We start from the raw sequence: 21,687 nt of genomic DNA on the forward strand, positions 1-21,687 counted from the left end.
CTGGAGGGTAACAGTAGTGTCCTGAAGTGAAGTGTGTGTATATGGTATGTGATTTGCCAGTGTATTGTATTGTATCGTTTTCGTCTTGAAAGTTTCTTATAGACATTTACTTTTTTTACTTGGTTTTAGTGTACAAACACTTATACTGTATATGCAATGAATATTTTATGTGCTCAGTTTTATGTAGCTTAATCTCACTTTTCATGAAAATAATTATTTTAGTGTGTATTGATTGAAAGGAACATTGCCTGTGGCTTGTAGACAACTCATTTGCCAAACTGTTTTGGAACTAGTAAATCGATAGATAATTATTATTTGTCACCCAAAGTTGTGATCTTCCCAGAATGGCTTTCCTAAACAATGCAACACTAATTGAATGATACGCTGTGCAAATTATCCTTAGAGTAAGCAAATGCAGATTACTATGCACTGCACTGTATATCTATCAATTTTTAAAAATTAATTTCAGGTTTTTGGCTTTGTACTGTATACACTACTGTATATGTATTTACTGTACATATAGATTGTACTGTATATACTTCACATCCTGCACATTTAAAAATATTCAACAATAATCATACTTGAAGGCTTTAATTAATATCTTTATACCAGTAACCACTGTGTTACCTAAACTATTTTTCCGCATATACAAAGTTCCAAAAAGAAATCCTGCATTACATAAAATAAATGCATATTTTAGATAAGCCCTTCACAAGCAATGATAAAAGAAAACTGTATTGCTCATATTGGGAAAACAACTGCCTCTCAGTCTCCAGAATGAGAGGAGTTAAAAGATGAGCCTTTTTATTGGCAAAAAATATATACATACATACAGAGAGTGTGTTTGGTTTGTGGAAGTGCAAAGCCTTTGTTCTAATTGGTTGTTAAATTGTGACAGGCAGGCTGTCCACTCCCCCTGTGCTGTGGCTGGTTGTGTGTATGTGTCTAAGTGCAGGCAGTTTAAAGTCTACCGAATGTGCTCAGAGTTCCTAATAGAGCAGGGTCTGTTTGTACACAGGGAGAAAGAGAGAGAGACCCTGTGTGCAGGGTGTACATTTGCACAATGGCACTGGACCCTGGGCTTCTGCCATTCATTCTGTGGACTATTTCCTTCCAAGCATCCTGCACCAGAAGCACCAACAATGAAGGTAAGCTCTGATGTACTGATCGTGAATAGTTTGTCACTTTTGCCTTCAGCGGGGATTAATGCGAATGTAAAAAAGCAAACCCAACACTTGCTGGCCATGATGTGCAGTTAGCTCCTGGCTAATGGCTAAACTTCCAGCCAGTCAGGTAAAGGGACCGCGCTGTTCTTTTTGCATGTGCAGCAGGAGCTGAGAGTATTTCTCCCTGTGAGAGTGGCAAAGTTCCCTGCACAAATATTTGGGTCAGTTCCACCTGAGACTGTGGGGTGACTGGGCCTGATGAAGACCAATGATCTGTGAGTGGTGAGCAGGTGCTGAGTGCCTGTCAGAGAGTCTGTTCAGTGAGTGTAGCAGTGTAGTATTAGGAGACTGAGATGTGCTGCCTGACTTGTGAGTGAGAGCAGGGAGAAATAGAATAGAAGAGCAAGTGAGAGCTTTTATTAAGAGACATGTACTCTATCTGTCATTTGGTGCGAGTTTGAACTCACTAATTGCAAATCAAGAAACTGACCTTTCCTAGACTGAATAATACAGTATGTACTGTAACCCACTTACTGTAACACCAAAGAAGACAGCTGGAGCATCTCCTTCTGATTTCAATCTGTTTAGACATTCCTGACGGTGGTGTACATTCACTTTTTTGTATTCTTATTACTGTATATCCAGTGCAAAAGATTCTTCATCCCCTTTATTTTCAAGCCATTTCTTTCTGTTTAGACAATTTCCCTTACCATTGTTATGGGAGCAGATACTATGTTTATGCTCCTTTGAACTTTTGTTCTGGAGAAGTAAAAATCTAGAGCATGTTTTAAGAAGCAAAAACGGTGAATACAGTCCTTAGTTCAACCTTTTGACCTCATCAGACAAATTCTTACCATCTTTACAGAAGCTTCACAAAAGTTTTACATCTCTGAGATCAAAACAGCAAATCGAAACAGCAAATTAAAATTTTTACTTACATGTACAGTATTTTCATACAAATGGTATATATGTACACAATGATGTCCCTGATAATTGAGTGAACAACTGTATGTTGTAATATCAACAACTGTTGTAATATCGTATGTTTAGAGCTTCAAAAGAGTTTAATTTTGAATAATTTCATATTATTTTGATTTAGTACAAAGTTGTATCGATAATACAGCATGAAACACAAATACAAATGCTCTAGTTGATATGCGAATGACCTAATTCTGAACTTTAGCTAGAACCATGTATATATACAATTTGCACTGTATCAATGTCTGCGCAGAGATTATTGCTATTTTTTTGTCAGTTATCTGTTATATAACATTCTTACATAATCTGCGTTCGCAACATTTTTCACAGCATTTTGGTTTCAATTGTTTCTTCCTTTTGGAACATCTTTCATTTTTCTCCCACATCTTCTTTGTTTGAGCCGAGTCTTTAGCTACCTGGACGTATATGGTAACTGCTTAAGATTTCTGTCTCGTACTATGAGGGGACTCTGTATTACTCAGCCAAGGATGCTCTCCTGTTACAGATCAAGATAGTTTTATACTGCTGGAGAAAGGCCACTTGCATGCCTGTCAGATACCATTGTCTCATGTCAGTTAGAGTGTTGCAGTGCTGCAGGTGGAGGGTGAAGATGTGTAAAGCCAGGCTTTGAAGACAGGTAAGCTCTCCAGAGCAGGCAGCTGTAGAGGAAGGTGAACTATTGTCTTCTCCTTATCCTTAGATCAACTTTATTTTTCACAATAAGCTGCCACAAAATTTTAATTTCTTACTCTTACTGGAGGCTTCTGTTTTTTCTAGTATTTTATTTGCTTGACTTTTGTATAGTTTACTAAAGGTCATAGAGTCATTGATATAACTCAGTACAGCACAACAGTCCACATTCTTAATTTTAGGGTAGGATTAGATTAATGGTGAGTGTTATAATGGTGCTGACAATGACATTCCAATTCTGGCAACTATGAATGTTCTGTAAAAAATAATATACTATTCTCCTCGGTCTATTACACCTATGGCCGTTTGTCATGGCAAGATATATGGGTTCAGTTTGGTCATTTGAGTGTTAGTTTTACAAGGACCAGAAAAAGTAATGGCACAGCCTTTCGGTTATATTGTTCTCAGGAGTGTGTGCGATATGGTGTAGATAGCAAGTGCATCCATCAGCTTTCATTTTGAAATTTACCACTGCAGTTTACCACATACAATATTGTTAACTACAACTGCATAAGTGAAAATGTTAAATTGTTTAATTAATACAGGCTCCACCATTTCTCTGAGCAACTTAGTATATTAAAAGTTCTGTTTACAGAACTAAAGTTAAAAAGTTAAAGACTTTGCAAGAATAGAAATACTATTCCACTTTGCCACAACTGATAAGTGTCAAATACTCTAAGTGCTAAAAACTTATGGTATTTTAATATTCAAATTTAAAACTGTACCAGGAATTCCCAATATACTATTCCCATATACTAATATACTATATTCCCAATACACAGCAGAAAATATGTAAAGAAAAATGACAAAGGAAATGAAATTAAAGAATAAAGGTATCAAGTTGGCAGTATATTTCAGTGTTACAATTTATATTCCACATGTAGATGCTACTGTATAAATTACAGCATTCAAAACCTAACTAATTTCATTTATAATTAGTTTTTAGGCAGACTAAGGATATATTTTTGTTTTTTTATCAAGATGACCTTTAATTCAAGGCTACATACTAGCACTGTTTCCAAAGGAATCATTTGTATTTTATATTTACTCTTCTTATGCTATTCAGCATCCTTAACAAACATTGGAACAATGAACAACTTCAGCCAAGTCTGAATGGCTATTTACACATCGGTAGTAGATAACCTTCTATAAGATGGAATGATAGAGGTAATTTAATTAGGTTTGAATATTAGCTTACTCCATTTGGCTGAGGGGGCGACTCCTGGTCATAAGGATGAAGTCATTTGAACCCCCGACCAGGTGGAATGAGAATGAGAGAAGGAGCCACTGCAGTGCTGATGGGGAGGGAAGGAGGCAAATTGAGGAACTCGGGGACAGTGCATTAGAAACCGGGTACTTGAAGTGGACAAGACTAGGGTTGTCCCCCTTCCCAACCTTCATTAAAACCTCCATTTCAGAACAAAAAATTTAAACATGACTGCTAGCAGCAGCATTATTAACAGTTACCAATTATTTCTATCAAGAGCTTTATGATCACAATTATTTGGATATTATCGAGGCATGGAATAGAATAAAATAATTTTCTTAAGATATTCTAAAATTCTTTGTAATCATTTATAACTGACAAATCAGTTGATTTGCATATTATTAAAAATAAGAGATGCAAGGACAAGAATAGAATGGTCAGTATAGTACTAAATTATTGAAGAAGAATTCTAGGTTGAAATGTACATCTAAAAAGGCAATTAAAACACACTGTATTACAATTGTGACCATTCAATTTTATGTATTGGCAGTGGTATAAATTTCAATTTGTCTTTAATGCAGAATGATTGTCCATTTATAGAGGCATAACAAATTCAGGCTTTGTACTGTATACTGTATATTGCTTGCTGCAAGTGTATGATCTTTAGAGCCAATGAATAATCTTTATTATTTACAGTAAATGAATATAAAAAGAGTATAATAAGTACCTGCTTATCAGCATACTGTAATGTGTAATTTGACTACTTTCAATTTAAATCCTAAATGAAATGTTGTTCTATATTTTACAAAGAAAAAAGAATCAAAGACAATGGGTATAATTCAGAAAAGGTTACTAGGTAATACGGTTCAACTTTTCCACTGCTAAGTCTAAACACATTAGAACTCTTTGTGAACAAGGCCAGATAAATCTTGTCTTGTGTCTGCTCTCGTGTGTATTTGTGTACCTGTCAATCCCTCTGTCCGCCTTTTTCTGAAGATGAAAAGATCTACAGTTCCTCAAGATGCATATTTCTCCCCTGGCAGATCACTGTTTGATATAAAAGATGATTTCTTTTTTCTCATTTTATTTTATTTATTTTATTTGGCACTATCCTGTTCTTACTAAAATGTTGTCCACGATTCACACGCACATAGCTTTTTAATACTGTAAGTATAAAGGAAAATTGCTCAAAAACAGCACAAACTACTGTAATTGATGTCACAAGATGTACAGGATATGCAGTATACATTCATATATATGCCGGTAAATGTGTTAATAAGGATTTATTTCTATATCAAAGCTTACATTTGACTGTTTATGCATGCTGCCAAATGATATTGCCAAGTGTAATTACCGATTAATTCCCTATAAATAGTCTCCTAATGAATTTAAATTCCTAAACTATTTGTAAATGGTCCTGTGCAATGTCTTAACTGCAGCTACTCAATTTATGGTATGGAATGAATTCGTTTTCATGCTTGCTTTGGTTGGAAAGCAATTACAAGGGTGACACGGATAAACAGAGAACAGCAAGCTTCAAAAAAGAAAGAAAAAAGTCACGGGCTGAGTAGCTGTCTGAGGCTCATAGGAAAGGCAGTTTAATGTGAGCTAAGAGTCTTAGTCCCTGGCATACGAAGAGTCATGCAGCTGTAGTTGTAGTCTGAGGAAGACAGGCAATGACATGGACTGATTCTCAAATCCTAAAATCAGGGATTTTAGAGCCTGGCCATGGAATTAGGGATTGCAAATTGGCCCCAGATTCCTGAGTAGCACATCCATTGCTAGTTCAAATCCAGGCTATGCCACTGACTGAAGAAGAAGGAGGATGCATGTATGCTGGGCTCTACCCTTTCGTGATGATGTAAATGTATGGCTGTAATGGCATCTTTATTATACACTAAGAAATGCTTTTCCAAGCATATAGGGAAAAGGGAGGAAATATATTATCAGTTGATTTATCTAGCTTTATATGTACATCTAAAATCACCCTGCCTAGAGACTGTCAAGGCAACATTTAAGTGAATATCATCGGCTTCATCACAACATAGCATAATTTGTGAATCCATCATCAAAAAGCACCAGGCAGCCTGTTGTGATACAACCAAAAATCAGTAGTTTAGGAACATCTGCTGAGATGCTTCACTGGATGACAATTATACACCGCTATTTTAATCATCTGAATATCTCTGTGTGGCGGCAGAACATGTTTTGAGCTAGTGAATGGGTCATTCATGAGCGTGATGCAAAATCAACATTGAGAAGCAGTGCCTGATAGTGCTCCTGCAATGATACTCGGCAGAGGTGAGAACCTCAACAAATGCATTCTGTAAAGTAACCTGTGACCATTATCCAGGGAAACATGCACACGGGCATGGGCAAGGAAATACTGTATGATGCAAAGACTGAGTCTGAGAACAGTATGTTCATATTGCATGTTTATATTTTGGAAGATGATAGATTGTACATTTGTCTTTCAAACATCAAATACAGTATGTCCCTTCTAGAGCTGGGTACCTGTAGCTTGTTTAAATTAATTGTATTACATACTTTACACCTCTATTGCTGTTTTTGATGAAACCTAACATTACCTGGGGGACAGTTATTTAACTATATCCATTTGTTCACACAAGGTGTGTAATTCTGAAGTTTTAGTTATTATGCATACAAAACATGGGTTTTATTTCTTTTGAAGTACCTGTCTCCTTCTTTGGTGTTTTTTGCTTTGTGAAACATACTGTAAGCAGAAAATGTCTCTGTGTAAAGTGTCAGTCAAGATAAAGAGGCAATTGTTCTTATTGACCCTTGCTTTGGTCTCTAGCTCGTCCTGTATCCCATGTTCTCTCCCACCCCGGGCCGCTATGATCATAATGTAATACTCCTTATGTGTATTGTTTCCTCTATATTTTTATATTTTAACTTGTATTTCCTAGTTAAACCAAATTCGAATAGTTAAAATAAAACCATAACATTTCTTTAAAATGTTTGCTGCAAAAGGCTGCCTTACTTTTAATTGATATGTTGGCTGTTTGAGCACATACAGCCTTGCATGTCGAGAAATGACCAGAAAGCAATATTCCTACTGTGGCAACCTTTTGCCATCTTCCCATAATACTGTGTTAAGTCATATTAATTTTTCCCGTCTTTTAATATTTTAAAGGAGGTAACATTCCGAACGGATATGCTTTCAAATACAGGAGTATTTAATCTAATTTAAAGCAGCAACAGAACAAGCAGGGGGAAAAGGGATAATTTTCCACTTAATTTTATGCCAGTTGATCAAAATCATTATTGCAACAAGAATTACTTTGCTTGTACTATAATTCACCACACATTTATGCTTAAAATACTAGCCTTTTATCATCTGTGCCTATTCTGAGGTCCATGGTTGTTAGTAAAAGAACAAGAAGATGTAATAAATTGTCATGTAATTTCCTTTAAATACCATGATAAACACGTATTATACAAGTAATATGGTAGAATGTGCAGGTTGGAAAAGCCAAAAATAAATCTTTTTAAATCCATGTACAAGGGGGAATTATACTGTTACTAATTTGTCTGGGATGATCTTTGGTAACAGAACCATCTATTAACATAAAACTGTCGATAAAAAAAGTGAATTTTGTTAATAAGCATTGCTAGTAGGGATTTGTAATTCTAGATTAACAACACTTTTTGCTCTTTATTTCTACTACAGGTTATAAAGAATATCTAAATTGAATTTGCAAACAGTAACTTAAAGCAATTTAATATTTTCCTCAAATTAATATTCTGAGGAAACATCTAAACAAATTTTAATTTTGAGAAATTATTTTTAAGAAGTTAGCAGTTAAAGTGATCTTTGGAGTAGTTTGTGTAGTTACTACGGAAAGTAATACAATACCTCTAAAAAACATTATTTTCGAATTTATCAGAAATAATCAGAAAAATAATCTCTTACATACAGTAAGTAACATGGAACAGTAATGGATTATTTTCTAAAAGTAAAATGTCCTAATGCTGATCTAAAGTGTTTTAATCTGTATCTGCACAGGATGAAAACAAATTCTTAAAGCACTAATTCAGTGTTTTCATAGAAACCAATGAGACTCTCAATTAATATAGTAATTTATTCCAGTCACATATTGCTGAGGTAATTTATCTCAATTGCAGGACTCTGTTCAGGTACATAAAAGGGTACCAGAATTTCTGGGGTAACCCTATTTTGGAATTTGATGTCAAGAACCATCTGAGAGTGAGTCATATACTTTGAGGCATGGACTTCCTATAAAAATCCACGTTGTGGCATTTTTGATGTCTTCCTATACACGTTTGCACTGAATAATATAAGAAGCTGTATCCTGGTTCTGTATAATACATACAAAACGGCACAGAACAGATATCTCACTAGATTTTCATTGCTGTTCATCTTTAAATCCAGCTGTAACATGCAATTGCAGCAACACAGAGTTTTTGTATGCTGCGTGGTGGTAACATACAGATACCAGCACAGCTTGCCACATGATCCATATGTTCACTTTTAAAAGGATAATAAGAGATTTATTTACGAAATACACCTGCTTCTTCAAACAGGAGGGATTTCTTTGTGTAGCTATTTAAGGATCAAACTCTAAGCAGGAGGTAACTGACAAAAGGATTGTGTTTTGAGACAGCAAAAATAAAATCTGCAGTATCAAATGTTTTAAAAATACATATTTTGACATTTTTAAGACACAGATCATATACTGTACAGTATCTTGTTGCATGTAAGACCTAGCATAATACAATTCTATTTATATCTTCTTCCACTTTTTAAAAACAAAATAAACAATCATAGAACAAAATGCATCAGATGTTTAGTGCTAATGGCCTAAAATTGTGCTTTCAGAAGACATTTTAATCTTTTTATCATTTTCCAGCAAATTGTAAGACCTGCTTGAACAAGTGTGTTCTGTAGCCCACAAAAGACATGAACTAATGTAATTAGAGCTGTAGCAAACTGGTTTTGAAACCAGTTGTCAAATCTGATATCATTGATATTTCACTCTTAATCACCCTGAATATCTATGTTAACTGTGGAAATTTATTTTGCTCTTTAATTTGACTTCCAGTACCTAAACAAAATTTGCTATGGTTGTTATTAGTGTGAATGTAGTATTTACTTTGCAGTTCTCTGCTGTGCAACAGAAGAATTCTGATTTTTTAAAACCACAAGTTTAATTAGAATAATGTACTGTAGGTAGTCATGTACAGTATTTGATATACAGTACAGTACTTATATCATGTAGCATGTTATACAAGAGAAAATGGAAAATATGTATCAACAAAGAAGGTTATCTTACTTTATAATGTAGACCAAACTTTTAAATGAAACGGGATTACATAAAGTGCTGGCAAAATCATTTTGTGTGATTATCTGTCTCTGTGAAGTAAACAACAACTATTTGTTAAAAATTAAAATGACTGCAGTTTAAAGTTTTCCTTAATTTGCCTCTATCATGAAAGAATACGTTTAAGTATAACCACAAATGAGTGGTTATTGTACGTTTTTCTTATCCTGATATCTAAACAAACAGACAGTAAAAAAAAAGTAAAGCTTTAATTTTAATGTCAGCATTTTAATATGCAGCTAGATCTGTGCTTTATGCGTTACTCAAACATGCAGTCAGTCATAGTAATGCGAGGGCTTTGAAAATCTATTATGTTTGTATACCAATATTTTGACATAACCTGACAGCCCCCCCCCCTTCTGTTTCTCAAAAATGAACAGGGGAAAAAATCTCAGCAAAGCCTTATTTCCCCGGGAGATAGAAAATAATTCAAGTACATAATTGCATAATATCCCTGCCGTTTGCACGGGAACCTTCGCTGCCGCGAAAGAGAGCAGGCAAGTTCGCTTTGTAATTGGGCTCTACCATCCAGAGTTCAAGGAGGGTTAGAAGCAATTTCCTCGGCCCAGTTGCTCAGTGTAAACCTGGAGTCTGCTTGTATTTTAATATTTCGTTGGCCTGCAGGGCATTCTGCTGAGAATCAAGTAGTTATTTCCCCCTTTTTTCATGATGTAGAAAGAAATGCTTTGAAAGTCTCACATAGAGAATGGAAAATGCATAACGAGTTCATCTCTTTTGAATTTGATTAGAGACTTCCGAGGATGAAAATAAATTGAGATTTTTTATAAGTCCCATAGCGGGTGCTGCTCTGTTTACAGCCGCGGCACTAGTTACCGAATAAGTTCATACTGATGTCTGTTGTTCTTTTAATTTATTGACAAGTGCAGAGATTTAAAAGGCTCAAGTGCATGCTTGCAAATTTCTTAAACATGGGCACGGCTGTTCTGCTTCACCCTGACAAAAGGTGAGAACCCTTGCTATATGTGTCTATAGAGAATTTTGATGATCTTTAAGTCTTCTTGCTCCTTTTATGAAAAAGCATGTCATGCAAGATAAAATAATATGAAACAGAAAAAATAGCAAAGATCTTATTTTCACAACTAATTAGGCAAATCAAGCCATTGAGGAGAAATACTGTAGGTTTTAAGGGTGGACAATGCTTTATTCATAAATTCCACAGTGCACTATTTCCCTGCCAGTCAGCATTTCTACCAGATTTAATGTCAGTCTTCTTATCGGTTTGCTTATCTTATTAACATGATTGTAGATTTAATACAGGGGCAAAGAGACCTTTAACACTTTAGATTTAGAGGTTAAAATGCAATTCATGTATGGAATATATTAAGTATTAATAGGATAATATAAATGAGATAATAAGAAACCTCTGCTGTAGATTAATTGCGTGTTGTTAACAAAACCTGAACTCTGACTATAGTCTTTGCCACAATCCTAACCCTAAGCCTAACAATATCTTACAACTATTTATAACATGTTAATCAATTGTTCATAGTTATAACAGGGAACCCAACTAAAGAAGATATAGAGCATTAGTTAACCTTTCAGAAGAATTAACTAGCCACATGTGCTCAGTTTGTGGGTACAAGTATTTTTAGAAACCAACTATTTTACTTTTATGCTGTATGCAATGTAATTGGCCTTGCTCATATACAGTATCATTACTGTCTTATTGTCCCAATGTATTGGTGATTTAAACCACCAGGCCTATCTCTGACCTGGGGAATTCCACCAGGAGTAAGTAATAAGAGGACACAAATGTGCCTTTAATAATAATAATAATAATAATAATAATAATAATAATAATAATAATAATAATAATAATAATAATAATCATAAACAAGTAGAAAACAATAAGTCTTAATACCAAGGCTGCAACATGCAATTGGTTGCATTTTGCAATGAAGACACCATTCATCAGTGAAATATTTGCAGCAGGGGCTATTTAAGTTGGCTTAGGGTAAAACATTATGTGACTGCTGGATCTCCTTTACATTGAGTTGCTTGCAACAGATTAGGAAGCAACACTGTGTCTTCCAGTGGGCTAATCACGTCAAAGGTGTCAAAATCACAATTTTGGAGGTACATTGCATGTCAGAAAAGCTAATAAAATTCATTTGTGTCTTTCTACTTTCAAACTGATCCTGCATGTCACGTAAAATAAGTTTTCAAATTTCTGCTCTTTGCCTTACCTAACTTTTAGTAGCTTTCAGTGTTACAGCTTCCATGACATTATTGGAGAATTAAGATAATCTCCTCATGGTCGGCACAGCATGAACTTGTACCTCTACTGTATGTGATGTCCAGTTCTGCTGTATAAACTTTAATAAATGGGTAAGGACATATTGATTTGTCCTCTCTTCAGCACAGTGAATGGCAATCTGCTCAAGCCAGTATCACAGGTCAATCAAGTACAACAATGATAACTTCATTCCTCAATGCCAAGAAAACGTCAAGATGAAGTTCTCTCTGATCTGAAACCAAAAGAAAGCATTTTTCTCACAGAGGAAGGTCAAAATCCTGAAAAGTACTGACAAAATGAACCCAGTCAATTGCTTCATACCCAGACTTGAAATTAAACCCTTAACGCACAAATACAAATTCTGAGGATATACACATAGAAGTGTGATTGGGGTGTATGTCTTTACACAATGGGATGTGGGTGTCTGGCAAAAGCAACCCACCCATGTGGTGAAAAATCTAGAACCCTCAGTGAAACGACTTTCTTACATTCTTGTCGATACTTCTCTTCTGCTTTATTTTCACTTGTTCTTTATCACTTTTGACCCATAATATCAGGAAGGAGAACTGTAATTATATTTGGCAAAAGTGTAAAGGTAAAGAATCGGTATGGCTGTTAAAATGCAGATTATAGGTGTGCAGGCTGGTGTGTGTGTGTCGACCTAATTGAGTTCAAACAAAAGTTCGGGTGGGATGAAGGCTAATGAACTAATGAACTAATTAAGCTCAGCTGCTGCAACTAACAACTAATCCTGGGGAAATCATCTCAGTTCCCATATACAGCATACCACACATCTCCCTCTCCTCATCCTTGCTCATTTTCTTTTCACAAAGACTGTGCTCTGCCCCACACCACAATTAACTTATTGTGATTTGCTTCTCCATGGACCTCCAGATTTCTTGTTCTGACAAAAAACTCTTCAGTGGCATCCAAGAATCTCCCACCCACCAAGATCATCCCATTCTTTCTGCTTCTCTTTCCACCTCTTGCCACCTGCTTTTTCATCTTGGCACAGATCAACTCCCAGTTGGACCTCACAGGCCTCTACTTATCGCCGAACATTACGACCTGCTGTTACCACCCCTTCCTCTTCAAAAATCCAGCCCACGCTTTAATTCCTGGTGAATTCTCCATGAAGCCCTGCCCTCAGATGTAAACATTAACTCCACAGTATCCATGTATCCTTTTATCTTTCATCCACATCCTCTTCTGTAATCACCAGCTGGGCTACAGCAAAGCTTCAGGGAATGCATGGAATTCCTTCTGAGTTAAATACCTCCCAAATAAAAAACAACAACAACAACAACAACAACCCAGACATCCTCAAATGAGCATTCATCCTCATTGGATGAATTTAGGATCACACCTTGCTTTCTTCAGTGGTGGCTGGGGTCCCGCCTGGTTCTTTTGAGTGTTCTAGCCTCCCTGTTTTGTGGTCAGGAGGTTGGCCCTCAGCCAAGTGGTTAAGACAAAGTTTTCATAATTTATGGAAACAACTCTATTATAGTCACACAATATTTGGCTGCTGTCATTCCTCATGAAATATTGCTTGGAGTTAGTTTTTTCTTTATAAAATTTTACAACTGTATTGGAGCTACAGTATAACTGATAACCAAGTGATGCGCTCTTATACTGTTACAGTAAAAAAAGCTGCTATTGGGAGCATGTTTTTAGGACCATCTTATAATGACCTTTTCTCCACTTCTCAGGCTGCAACCCTGCTGTTATAAGAGGTACAGTACGTGTGCATTTCCCTGCACATCATCCCGTGTGGCAGGAGTGAGGAGCCCTGATCTTGGACAGATACAACCTTGCAGGTCTAAAATTTGTAAAAGCACATCTGTCAGTTTGTGATAAATTCTGTAAGTTAGTTTGTTCAAAGTCAGCAATGGACTGATGTGGTCCTTGAGAGATACAGAGTGTTGCTACTTTCATTTCCAAGAATCTGTAAACTGCTTAAAAACATCTTTAGAAACTGATGATTTGAGGTGGACTCATGAATCCCGTTGGCTCTCCAAGACCAGGGCTGGCTACCCCAGCTACAGTATGCGGAGTTTGCTTTTCTATATTCTAGACTTTTTTCCCCATTATCGCTGAGAGTTTTTACAGTTATTTATAGCAAGGAGAACATCAATAAAGAGCAAAATAAATATTATTTTGATTTTTTTTTTAAATAATTGGACATTACTGAAGTTGTTTCCGATTTGTTTATACCTCCATATTGGAACACCATGTTCAAAATGTACCTCATTGCTTTGCTCTGCATTACTGTGAAAGCGATAAACACCACTAATGATTGATGCAAAGAGCTCATATAATGAAGGACTGTAGGAAGTCAATAAAAATCTTTTTAAGAGTGTAAATGTTAACTCTGGTGTCCTAACATCGGACATGCCTACTTAAAATTACCCCTTAACTGAATTGGTATTTGATCTGTGTTCTAAGACCCTTTGAGATGAAAACTCTATACAAGGCAAACAATGGTTATTATTTTGAATTGTAAAAATGCTTTCTTAATTTCCTTTTTTAAATCTTTTTTAAATGTGTGTATGAAGAGGTTTGGATTGTATAATGTCAATTTATATTGTATTCTTGCCAAAGGGGATAAAATATTTGAATGTATTGTATGATATTTAATACGTGAATTTATTAACTAGACCTTATGGAATTATCCAATATGATTCTTACTGATTATTAATAATTATAGGAACATAAGCAAGAATTTTTGTATTGCTATACATCAAGCATTTTGTAAAGAATTGCAAGCAAGTAGCATTGAATGTACAGTAAATACATACCTTCATGTTCCCATTTTACCATCTCTCTTCCAGACATTTTAATTATTAGGTTTATTGTATATTACAATCAATGTCCTCATACTTATCATCACCCTTAACAAGGGAGCAGCCTTCACAATTACAGAGTAATTGTTCCCCAAAATACCCACGGTTAATTACACGATTACCCTATCCCAGTGTCATGCAAAAAGCCCAGTAATAAAAAAATATATATACAATAATAAAATGATGGAAAATGTATTACAAAATATCTCTCACAGAACTGCAATTTTACTCAAGAGGAACATCCATTTAAAAATTTAATGAATTCTTATATGTGTCACCTAGATAAATTAACATCAGATAGATTTTTCTTCCTCCTCTGTTGACAATGTTAGCCAAATATTATTTAAAGGGGAGGACTGAATTATCATTTGCCTGTATTAAACCATTGATCTACATTGTTTTGCCTAAGCCTGTTTTTTTTAAAGTATTTTTTCATTTAAAATTCATTTTATTCAGCAAAAATAATTTGACAGCATTGCTGCTTGTTTCGTCATCTTCTCCTATGCCATTGGGGTGGCATAACCTGAAAAGTACAGTTATTACAATCATCATAACACTAACAATAGTAAGACTCTTTCCATTACATCAGTGAACTCTGATACCCACAGTGCAGCCAGACCCCTGGTTTTTCTTATGTGAACCAGAAGAGTTAAAGTTATAAAGGTAAAGTATATTTAATTCTTAGTGGATGGCCTGTGAACTTAAATCAATAAATACAGTAGGTAAATAGGATGGCAACAGTATTTTTTTTCTTGAAAGGATAATCAGACGTGAGCTCACATCAGTCACCAGTCTACAGGCTGCTACTAACAGAGGCACTTAAAAGACTTTTGCTAAAGGGGAAGTTCTTTAGAGATACTCTTAGGCACACAGCCAGCCTCTCTCTAGCGTGGCTTGAACCAGACTGACACCACCACTCTCAGGTGGTCTTATATTCCTAAAGGAAGAATAAGCTCCACCTGGGAGTTTGGTTGAAATCCAACATGCAGCAGTTTCTTTTTCATTTGCAGTTCCTGCAGGTTAAGTTAATAGGCTGATTGAGTTGGAAGGTGCTGTGCCTGGTAATGTCACAATAAAAAGTGTGCATTTAGCTGGCAGGGGAAGGGAGGGCTAGTCAAATATGTTCTGGAGATCAGAGAAAGCAACCAATCATGTTATGAAAGACATTCCTCACTCCTGCCAGCCCATCCTTCCCGCCATCAGTGGTGCTTCACCCAAAATACCCCTGAACACGAGCCAGACAGCTGTGCTCCATGCCTCCTCCATCCTTTCCCCAGCACCATGCATCCAGGTAATGGAAAGCTCCTCCAAATTTATAGATAAGGAGGGCTGGGGTATTGAACAGTGGAGATAGAATGTCATTGAGTCATTAAGTGGACACTGGAAAGCCTATGTTACTGTCTTCTGGGAACAGCACACAGATGTGCACAGTATGTGCAGGACATTGCATGTGGAGCTTTCCAAATGTGGTTAACTTTCTTGATATTTACTTGAGCGGAAGTCTGTATAATTAATTATTTATCCATCCTTGTAAAAAAGTACATTGTTCATTATTTACATGTACTGTACCTTTGCTTTATTTTGTCCCTAAATTAAATAATTACACAGGATGTGTAGGGTGCCTATGGAGCATCACATAGTTCTCTTAATATCTTTCTTTCTTTGGAAGACATTTGTGAGTAACATCTGATTTAAATGAAGCCAAACTTTACAAAAGCATTCCTTTTGTTATAGCTGGATTTCCACCAGAGAATATCTGGTACTGAATACCAAGTGATTAAGAGAAAGATTTAGATTGTACATTCAATCAATGTGTTCTAATTATTAATAACCACTTGTTGTGATAGATGATATTAACAGTTTTGTTGCTATGCTAAAACACATACACACACTACAATGATAAATATGTGGTGTATAATGGGATCAGTAACTACAGTTTCTTTAACAAGGTTTACACTGCATGGAGGTGACAATGTATAGACACTTCTGTACCGGCAAGGCTTATTAAAAATACGGGAATTAAGTTTGCTGCTCCCTTGCCAGTCCCTCTCTCCCTCATCTCAGTGGAGCTGGATACAGAGAGGCCATTCCATTTGGTTCACATTTAAGGTGCTTTTCTAGCTGATAGAGTTTCCTGATAAGGAACAGCTCCAAAGAGATTCACCAGCCAAACTAATAAATGGTCATCTCTGGTGCCTTACTGTCTGGGAGAGTCCTTGGTAGAGTTGTATCCCAGGTTGTTTACAACCCTAACGTCAGAGAGCATGGTTACTCATCCTCCACCTCGATCAGCCAATCAGGAACTAGTAGGGCAGGGTCTCGAATGCCCACGGAACATTCAACCAATGAACGACTGTAGTTCCTCCAGATAAAACAGGCAGCACAGGGCCCAGAAAGGGGTTCATCCAGGAAATTCACGGACTCATCTCGGACAATCACGTTACGGCGAGTGTGTCCGAGTGCCAGGACTTTCCTTTGTTCTAAGAGTCGAGAATGGAGGTCGCCTGTGTGTAACCAAAGGATCCACCCGAGGTTAGTCCAGCAGCAAGCCTCATGAACCTCCGGTACCCCACCGCGAACACCCGCCTGATCAACAAGTGAACTATGGTCGGAACTGTTAACAGCTGAATATCAGTATTCAGGACTAGCACTACATTGGGAACGAACCAGTCTTCTTCCCGTCTAAAGAGTGTTACTTGCTTGGACCGGCAGTCACTTTCCCTGTGCACAATCTCTGCTAGTTAAGCCAGGATTGACTAGCCGGTCTTCAGAGAGCCCACTTCCAGCGCATCGCAGCAGGAATCTCTCCCTCCTTCTCCCCCACATCACGCCGAACCAGCAATGCCGGGCCAGAGGACGCTGATTGGACTCAGCAACAGCCTGCCGCTGTTCCCTTGTGTCCGAGGGAGATCCAAATCCACACAGATTGGATGAGTATGCAACATTCTGCATTGCAGCTTGAGAATTCAATTGTTACCTCAACCTGAGTTGATATCAATTTAATTCCTATGAGTGACGTACTTGCTTGCAAATATCTAGTGTAGAAGTTGTAATCAAAGTTCATTTACGAAACGGTATAAATGAATGGTATACTGAATGTATGTCCCTCTTGGTTTGTAACTCTTCGTTATTGAATATATATCTTTTGTATTCTGCTAACCCACACTCTTAAGATCTGTTATGTTTATATGCACATTTTATGTATTAATAAATGTATTGTTGTGTATTAGTATCCGTGTGTGTGCATTGCTGAGTTATCCCGCAAGGTCCGTTTTCTAATAATCATCAAATAATCATTTTGTGACTTACTGCTATAATCAATAATTGTCCCAGTAAATGCACAAAACCCCTACATTTCTTTGGTGCTTGCTTAACTATATCACTTCCATGATTTGGATTGCAGCTCTGTTCATTTCAGAATGAACTAGATTTCATTTAGAATTCAGGTTGAAAATGTAGAAAATATACTAAACATGTTCAAAAGAACTAAGACTAGCATTGCACATCAACTTGGTTTATTTGGTTTAATGTTCCAATGCTTGCTGGAGTTTCACATGTACTGTAACCCAAAATGAACTAAGCTATGTGAAAATATCTCATATTATTAACTCATTATTCTGTTTGATACGGTTTTACTAAACTGGATCACAACTCTTTTTATTTTCAATGAAAAACACCATAGGTTTTGAAGCCAGTGGCAACATTTCATGATTGGGTCTTTGAACTCTTTGTCAAGGCTTCATTTTTCTACAGTATACTGTAGATATGGTGGAGTAATCCTTTGGTGGAGCCTGAATACTTGACTTGCAAATTACACACTTGTATTTCCTAATTTTATATTCAGAGAATGGGAGCAGCATGGTGGTGCAGTGGTCAGCATTACTGGCCCAGGGACTGAGGCCCTGGGTTAAATTCCTGGGGTGCTGTTTGTTTGGGTTTTGTACGTTCTCATTGTGTTTGTATGGGGTTCCTCTGGGTGACACTGTACAAAATACTTTACAAAGTATGTCCAAAGAAGAGAGACCTGGTTAGTAGATATAAAACAAAATTAGGCGATTCTTCAAACAGCAAATTAGAGTTTCCTAAAACCAACAAAAGGCCAAGTTCTCTGAACAAGGCTCAAATACTTGCGTCTTGCCTTTATGGATGATCTGGACAAAGATATTTCACATTCTGTTTTCCTCTCCTCTCTTTGGTCTCTCCCTTTTCCCTTTGTCCTCCTCCTTTCCTCTTTCTACCTGCCTCTGTTCCTGGACTGTTGATTGACACTTAATCATTTACCCAGAACTTAATTAACCAAGGTAAACCAGACCATTCCTTTGAGCAGTGTATCTCACACCCGGTACAACTTGGCAAACACCACAGTTCTTTCCTTGGTTTGAAGCTCTGGGAATTGCAAATGCTTACAATAGTCAGGTGTTAACCATTGTATCTACTGTAGATTCTTGAAGACACATCAATAGTCACTTACCTTAGCCTTAACCATATTATATTCAGGACTGACCTAGAGAATGTCTACCACCACTTTGCTAGCCTACAGCTATTCAAAACTCAACCCTTCCAATCATGAGCTACCAACTCAAAGCGAGCTACCTTTACCAACACTCTTACAGTGCCTTGCGAAAGTATTCGGCCCCCTTGAACTTTTCAACCTTTTGCCACATTTCAGGCTTCAAACATAAAGATAAAAATTTTTTATTTTATGTGAAGAATCACCAACAAGTGGGACACAATTGTGAAGTGGAACGAAATCTATTGGATTTTTGAAACTTTTTTAACTAATAAAAAAATGAAAAGTGGGGCGTGCAAAATTATTCGGCCCCTTTACTTTCAGTGCAGCAAACTCACTCCAGAAGTTCAGCGAGGATCTCTGAATGATCCAATGTTGTCCTAAATGACTGATGGTGATAAATAGAATCCACCTGTGTGTAATCAAGTCTCTGTATAAATGCACCTGCTCTGTGATAGTCTCAAGGTTCTGTTGAAAGCGCAGAGAGCATCATGAAGACCAAGGAACACACCAGGCAGGTCCGTAATACTGTTGTGGAGAAGTTTAAAGCCGGATTTGGATACAAAAAGATTTCCCAAGCTTCAAACATCCCAAGGAGCACTGTGCAAGCGATCATCTTGAAATGGAAGGAGTATCAGACCACTACAAATCTACCAAGACCTGGCCGTCCCTCTAAACTTTCAGCTCAGACAAGGAGAAGACTGATCAGAGATCCAGCCAAGAGGCCCATGATCACTCTGGATGAACTGCAGAGAACTACAGCTGAGGTGGGAGAGTCTGTCCATAGGACAACAATCAGTCTTACACTGCACAAATCTGGCCTTTATGGAAGAGTGGCAAGAAGAAAGCCATTTCTCAAAGATATCCATAAAAAGTCTCGTCTAAAGTTTGCCACAAGCCACCTGGGAGACACCCCAAACATGTGGAAGAAGGTGCTCTGGTCAGATGAAACCAAAATCGAACTTTTTGGCCACAATGCAAAACGATATGTTTGGCGTAAAAGCAACACAGCTCATCACCCTCAACACACCATCCCCACTGTCAAACATGGTGGTGGCAGCATCATGGTTTGGGCCTGCTTTTCTTCAGCAGGGACAGGGAAGATGGTTAAAATTGAGGGGAAGATGGATGCAGCCAAATACAGGACCATTCTGGTTGAAAACCTGTTGGAGTCTGCAAAAGACCTGAAACTGGGACGGAGATTAATCTTCCAACAAGACAATGATCCCAAACATACAGCAAAATCTACAAAGGAATGGTTCACAAATAAACGTATCCAGGTGTTTGAATGGCCAAGTCAAAGTCCAGACCTGAATCCAATCGAGAATCTGTGGAAAGAGCTGAAAACTGCTGTTCACAAACGCTCTCCATCCAACCTCACTGAGCTCGAGCTGTTTTGCAAGGAAGAATGGGCAAGAATTTCAGTCTCTCGATGTGCAAAACTGATAGAGACATACCCCAAGCGACTTGCAGCTGTAATCGCAGCAAAAGGTGGCTCTACAAAGTATTAACGCAAGGGGGCCGAATAATTTTGCACGCCCCACTTTTCATTTTTTTATTAGTTAAAAAAGTTTCAAAAATCCAATAGATTTCGTTCCACTTCACAATTGTGTCCCACTTGTTGGTGATTCTTCACATAAAATAAAAAATTTATATCTTTATGTTTGAAGCCTGAAATGTGGCAAAAGGTTGAAAAGTTCAAGGGGGCCGAATACTTTCGCAAGGCACTGTATACTCAAATCAATACATGTACCAATCCCTGCATTCTATTCTATTCAATCAACACAACTAGTAACACCAATCCATTCTTTGAAGTTGTATCTGAGGACACTGCTAGTGATTTTCCTGTCATTACATCCCAGCACAGGTCTATGCTACAGTGGTTACTCACATGCTGTTGTGAAAAATTAAAGGTTTTACATTTCATATCTGAAGAATTTATAAACACACTATAACTATGTATTCCTGCCCAACTGATTATATATGAACTGTAATTATTATCTCTGGATTGCAGTTGCTGCAGTTGTAATGCCACCACAGGTTTCTTTTCAAAACCCATTTTACTTGTGTAGTTCAGACTAACTGTTTTAACTGTACTTTATGGCTGATTGTTTAAAATACTGTAGATCAAGAATCAGAAGTCATTATAACAGTGTAGAATGGCTAGCTCTGTTACAGCATTTTATATACAGTATAACGTGCCTGCTGTCCGGGTGTTTTGCTATGGTTACATTGTGTCAGCTGCTGCTGAGAGTCAGTACCCTTGTGGACAAAGGAGTCCTGTGGATTAAGATGTAATAAATCAGCGCAGTCAGCTCTCACCTTGCTTGTCAGTTGTAGTTGGCTCCAAGAGAGGGAGGCAAGAGAAGTAGGATTCTCCCAAGTGGCCCTTCACCTGTCTTGGTATGGCAGACAGGGGCTGCGCATCACGATTGCTGGACTTTCTCTTTCTTTGGTTGAAAGGATTGTATTAACCTCATCAATGAGAGACCTTTTTTGCCTGCTTTGTGGTATTCTGGTCAGAAAGGAAAAAAATAGTTTCAGCAGCACCACAAGAATCAAGATACATTTGTGGACACCATATCTTGGACTGCAGCTTTACTAAATGAACTGCCATCATGACTACAGAGGAAGTGTTACTTTGTTACAATTGTTTTGATTCCCACACTG

The 21,687-nt window shown here is 37.2% G+C and overlaps 1 protein-coding gene across 1 annotated transcript in view; it reads left to right on the forward strand.

Annotated features, from left to right (window-relative positions):
- Positions 1 to 922: 922 nt before the first annotated feature.
- The window catches only part of epha8 (eph receptor A8), a 259,838-nt gene continuing 239,073 nt past the window's right edge, over positions 923 to 21,687 (forward strand). Inside the window, exon 1 of the mRNA XM_088616796.1 lies at positions 923 to 1,148. Within this exon, the coding sequence (XP_088472922.1) occupies positions 1,064 to 1,148 (85 nt within the window). The 5' untranslated portion in view covers positions 923 to 1,063. The remainder of the gene's footprint in view (positions 1,149 to 21,687) is intronic.

The sequence above is a fragment of the Lepisosteus platostomus genome, chromosome 23 (genome assembly GCF_059453375.1).
Source record: "Lepisosteus platostomus isolate fLepPlt1 chromosome 23, fLepPlt1.hap1, whole genome shotgun sequence".
Lineage (NCBI taxonomy): Eukaryota > Metazoa > Chordata > Actinopteri > Semionotiformes > Lepisosteidae > Lepisosteus > Lepisosteus platostomus.